This window comes from Macadamia integrifolia, chromosome 3 (genome assembly GCF_013358625.1).
Source record: "Macadamia integrifolia cultivar HAES 741 chromosome 3, SCU_Mint_v3, whole genome shotgun sequence".
NCBI classification, from domain to species: domain Eukaryota; kingdom Viridiplantae; phylum Streptophyta; class Magnoliopsida; order Proteales; family Proteaceae; genus Macadamia; species Macadamia integrifolia.
Window position 1 is genome coordinate 3,464,975 of NC_056559.1, and position 5,875 is coordinate 3,470,849.

At 42.8% G+C, this 5,875-nt stretch overlaps 1 protein-coding gene across 2 annotated transcripts in view; it reads left to right on the forward strand.

Moving 5' to 3' along the window:
- The first annotated feature begins 2,889 nt into the window (after positions 1–2,889).
- Positions 2,890–5,875, forward strand: part of LOC122073955 (probable protein phosphatase 2C 12) — a 56,791-nt gene continuing 53,805 nt past the window's right edge. Inside the window, exons 1-2 of one of the 2 annotated variants that reach the window (XM_042638691.1) lie at positions 3,474–3,604; positions 4,867–5,126. In XM_042638691.1, the coding sequence (XP_042494625.1) occupies positions 5,124–5,126 (3 nt within the window). In that variant the 5' untranslated portion in view covers positions 3,474–3,604; positions 4,867–5,123. Of the gene's footprint in view, positions 3,605–4,866; positions 5,127–5,875 lie in introns of both variants that reach the window. The other variant, XM_042638690.1, reaches the window with a different exon arrangement.

Genomic DNA, 5,875 nt, shown 5'->3' on the forward strand with positions numbered 1-5,875 from the left:
GCATCGCTTTTAACTTATAGTCACACTTGTGACCTATACATCGAAAAGAGTTAAATTCCACTAGTATAACCTATTCACCCCCCTCTAGGTTATTTCACGGCCTACATCATGCCATGCTACTACCTCGGCATCCATCATGCCGTGCTGTTACCTCGGCCTCCATCAGGCCGTGCTCCACCTCGGCTTCCATCAGGCCGTGCTACTGCCTCGGCATCTATCAAGCCGCGGCCTCCATCAGGCCGTGTTGTTACCTCGGCCTCCATCAGGCCGTGCTCCATCCTGGCATCTATTAGGCCGTGCTATCACCTCGGCCTCCATCAGGCCGTGCTCTACCTCGGCCTCAATCATGCCGTGCTACTACCTCGACATCCATCAGGCTAGGGGTGTCAACGGTCCGGTTTGGTGCGGTTTCGGTGTGACTTTGGAAGTGACCGAAACCGACCCATTAAGGATTTATCGGTTTCGGTCCGGTGTCGGCTTCGGTGCGGTTTGGGTTCGGGTTGGTACCGGTTTGGATTTATGAGGTTCATTTCGGTTTGGATCGGTTTTTTAAACCGGTATGGAGCCATTAGGAAACAACCAAATGATGAATTGGTGAACTTCGGTTTCTTAAATCGATTTGTAACCGGGTTGGTTTTGGTTTTTGGTCTAGTTTGGATTCGACTTTCCATACAAATGTATACAAAACTATGCAAATTTTGATTTTTTTAATGAATTTTGGAGTGTTTCGGTTTTTTACCGGTTTCGGTCCGGGTTTTGAGCCTGTTTCGATTTGGTTTCGGGTTCATCCGGTTTTCGGTGCGGTTCGGTTTGGTTTTGGGGTTGCAATACTAGAAACCGAACCGAACCAATAAGGCTTCGGTTCGGTCCGGTCCGGGTTGTTATCGGTTCGGTCCGGCCGGTTTTACCGGTTCGGTTTAGGAATTGACACCCCTACATCAGGCCGTGCTGATACCTCGGCCTCCATCTGGCCGAGCTGCCACCTTGCCCAACGTCAACAACAAGGATTCCAGAAACGTGTTTTCGTCCACCCCTACAGTCAAGGAAGGTAATCCCTATTCCGGAGGACAGGACTCTATCCACTACACGTCATAATGACGTCACATGGTTGGTCTTTCCTATTAAGAGGAGAATATTCCAAGAATATTCCCAGAATGACAGAGACACTCCCCTTGAGGACTCCCCGCCTAAACAGGACTCTTGACAATCGTCTCCCACTTGCCCTCCATAAGCAGCCTATAAATACCAATGTAAGCCTCCATCACAGGGGGATCGATTACTCACTTCTCAGACTGTAAAAGCTCTCTTGAGCATCTGTTGTGGAAAGGTCTAACTTAGGCATCAGAGAGTCCCCCGTCGGGTCAGCCCGGCTCTCCTTGTCATCTCTTCTGTGCAGGTCAGCCAAAGCACCAAGAACGGGAGGAGAGATAGTCTGGTTAAATTTTTCCGCAATAAACCCTAAAATTAATTTACGACTTTCGGTTCTTATATCTCCATGTGGACCCCACCTTTGGCTGATCTGACAGGTGTTATATAGTTAGCAAGATGACCCCTATAAATGAGGTAAAATAGCTGAGCTGTAGGGATGTGGGTCCCATAGAACAATAATGTAAATTATTCTGCAGACAGTTCCACTGGCAGGTGTCACTTGTTGGTTAGTTGGTTAGGCAGGTGATTTGCTGATAACAACAAATCTATCCTCTAGTAGTTTCAACCACTTGGCTCTCATGTCCAGTTGGTGTGACCTTATGTATGCCTGTTTGTCCATTTTGCCCCCTTCTTTGGCTTAGGTGGACTGTCATTTGCTCTTCCCTCAGTGCAACTTATACTGGCCAAATTGGATAGCCAGTTGCTCTCAGTGCCTGCTAGGTTTAGACACCTAGGCTCATAGCTGCATTTGATACAAGGTATCACACCACTGTCCACAATCGACACTGGTCTACTTGACTACCCCAACCAAGCCGGAAAGAAGGTGATCTCATAAATACCTCGATCAACTGGTGTTTTACATGCACTGACATGCACTGTGCGTGCCCTATGTACCATCCTACCATATGATGTACGATACATAATTGATCCACGTGGCATACAAGAAGATGCTAATCGAATGGTTGAGAGGATGGAGCTTAATAACTATTGGCCAGAGATTTTCACATGTAGGTGATTTTGTTGGACAATAGCATCTGGATTTTTCATTATCAAATAATAGCATCTGGATAATTTGATTCGTCACTATTTTGGTTGAAGAGGACAGTGGGAGTATAGTTTTTCTCGCGGCGAGTGTCCGAGTCCGTGGAATTAGCTTGTGACTTGTGACAGACTGTTTTAAATGGAAAAGAGCCAGCCCGAGGCGCACGTTAAAATTGGTCCTAATTCCGCTTGGGGCGGGGTTGCGTTGTTGACATATCAGCGCACAAGACCCAAAAGCCGAGGGACAGCTCCTAATGTGCCCCTCTCTCTCTCTCTCTCTCTCTCTCTCTCTCTCTCTCTCTCTCTCTCTCTCTCTCTCTCTCTCTCTCTCTCTCTCTCTCTCCTTTGTCTTTGCCTCTAATGGAATTTTTGCAAAGCGACGGGATCCGCCTCTCGATTCTTGTAACAAATCCGCCTCATTATTGCTCCTCTCTTCCGCGGTTAAATTCCCCACCGGGTAGAAATCGTCTGAAATTCTCATCTCGTACAATTTCATACAATTCCACCCTAAACGGCTGACACGTGTAATATTCCATATCTACGGTTCAGATTAATCAACCATAATACAAGACGGTTTTTTCACTGGTTTAACATTGTATTATGGTTGATTAATCTGAACCGTAGAAATGGAATATTATATGTGTCAGCCGTTTAAGGTGGAATTGTATGGAATTGTACGAGAGATGAGATGAGAATTTCAAATCTCCTCTCCTGTGAGAAATTTTAATCTCTTCGTTCTCCTATTTTCCTTTTTTTCTCATCATTTTCCAAAAACTCTCCTTTATCTAATCCTTTCGTTCACATATTTGATATTGGGAATTCATTGACAGAGAATCTTGCTTTTTTAGATTTAGTTTATCAACATTGTTTTGATCGCGCGAATTTCCTCGTGAATTTTATGTCTTATGGACTATCATCCGGTTCGCACTTCGGACCTTGTATTCGCGAAACGTTCAAGTCTCCTGCTGTTTCTCATTCATTTTCTTCTATCCCGATTCTTCGGTTGACTCTTTTATTTTTCTTCCTTGGAAATAACTGACAACAATGGTGACGGATTATGGAGATGAGGGATTAGTGTCATGTAATATTCAGTTGCTTACTTGATTCAGGTTCCAAACAGGTTCAGTTTGACTGACTTACGACTCAGGGAGGAATATAGGTGGACATCTTTGCTGATAAGAGCTCTGAGTTGGGATATCGATTTGGGAGGTGAACAATGTCTACCCGGAGTGAACATCAGATGCTCCCACTGGCCGTGCTGCTCAAGCGTGAGTTAAGCAATGAGAAGATTGAGAAACCAGATATCTTATATGGTCAGGCCAACCAGAGCAAGAAAGGGGAGGATTTCACATTATTGAAGACAGAATGCCAGAGGGTGCCTGGAGATGGACTTACAACATTTTCGGTTTTTGCAGTATGTGACTCTTTTTTTTCTTCCCTCCACCCTAAGTCCCCCCAATTTGGGAGAGTAGAAGTAGTTCCAAAATACAATTAGATGGGATTGTATGCAATTGATGAAATTATGTCTTGAGTCTTATAGAAACGCAATCCTAAAACGAGGCAGAAGATAATGAAAAACAGAACAAACAATGCACACGGATTTTGTGAGGTTTGACAAGGTTGCCTACGTCTCTGGTGAGATGAGATCCTGCTTCACTATCAATGGAGAGTAGGGTTATAGCGCTCGTCCTCACACCTCTCAGTATTGTTTGTATTACAGAGAAAGAAACCCTCGCTACAAATATATAGGGAAAAACCCTAATCCGAAAAGTACACAATTGCCCTCAAATAAAAAATTTGAGCGGGGCTGCGCCCCCCTACACCCTCTGCTATGCAGGGGGGCCTCCTGCCTCCCTTGCAATCCCCATGACCTACTAACCGGCTAGCGGGACCGCCGTCCTGCCTGTCGAGGTGCTACACCAATACTCCCTGGATTAAACTGCGATGGAATACAAGACATCGTACACCAACAAGTCTTCTGTTGTCTATTAGGTGTTTGTCAGTAATTTATTATATTCATCATCTTGCAATGTCCTCAATGTTTCAGACTTAGATTCATGGGTTTAGAGGTACCAGTCAATAATGGGTTCAGAGATGCATGTTGACCTCAGGGATTGACTGCAAATAAAAAAGGGATACCTGAGGTTTCAAAATATAGATGTCAATCCATGCTATGATGTTGCTTGTTTCAGCACCATTTTCATGTGTATCATTGTTGCATATTGTTTGATTGTTAAATATCTTATTACTATGAAATTCAATTCATGCACGTGCGGCCTTCACATAAAAGAACATAAAAGAATCATAGGGATAAATGTGGAGAGCTATGAATGCTGTGATGTAGGGAATATCTGGAATTCTTTGTCCATCTCAAGCAATTCAAGGATTCTGAGTTCCTTTTGATACTCCTTTTCTTGTTGATGAGTCTTTTTGTTTCGTTTGCACTAATTGTCTGAATCCATCATCCTAAATTCACATGTTTTGGTTATTCTAGTCTTTCGGTTCATTTTGCAGAACCCTTAAGCATATGCATAGTCGAAAGATAAGATAGGTCTAAAGCACTAGTATTCATTTTCCCTGAATTAGGTTATATTTTGTTGTGCCATTCATTTGTGTTTTGGGCTTTCACCGGTCATTGAAGCAGGTTGTGTTGGGTCCCTAACTATTTGGTTGCAGATCAGCTTTCTACTTTTGTGCCGTCGCATAAAGAATGCCTGCTGAACCAAAACATACGGAAGAAAAAGGGGTGGGTGGGAGAAAAGCAACTGAGTGAAAGAAGCTACAGTCTGTTCCTGTCTTTCAGGCTTTCTCTTGCTGCAAATGTACTTCCATCAGTGGAATCAAACACAATCTTACTAAGTTTTAAGTCCTTGGAAGGAGCACAAGTGTGATGATGCACAATTGGCATTCAAACTGAAAAGAAGCCTTTATTCATGGTGATCTATTCAGTAACCTACATAGATCTCCAACCTAATTTTTGTCTTCCTCAAGGAAATCTTCCTCTTTTTTTCCGGGAGTAGTCTCGCATAATCGTAAACGGCCATCATTGAACCAAAGCTAAGAAGTTGGGAGTCTTTCTGGATTATGTACTCAATTAATGACTTTTTAGGGATCTCGTGTGCATTGTTACAGTATTGGTGTCTAAGCAGAAAGGTCAGAGGGTAAACCCATCTTCCTGGCTTTAACTGGCTGCCAATGCACTTTGTCATCTGGAACCAAACACAGCCTTACTAAGTTTTCAGACTTGGAAGGAGCACATTTGTAGTGATACAGCCAATTGGCATTCAAACTGAACAGAAGCTTTCATTCAGGGTGATCTATTTAAGTGACCTACATGAATTTCCAACCTAATTTTGTCTTCTTTAAGGAAACAGCTGGTATTTTCACTGGAAAGTCTCAGATTATTGTAATCAGCCATCAAGGAGACATGATTTAAGAAGTTTGGAGAGTTTTTATGGATCTGCTCAATTAATAATTCTGTTTGTTGGATAGATACTCACTTAGTCATGCATTTTGAGGGATCCCTTTCATTTTTCAATAATGATGTGACTGTTATCATTTTCTTGAATGTAGTAGGATTAGGTTCTTATTCTGCAGGATACTTGAATTAAAATTCTGTTTATTTCTGTACATCTAGGTTATATTTTTGGACTGTTGGTGTTGTTACTATTTTTTTTTTTTTTTT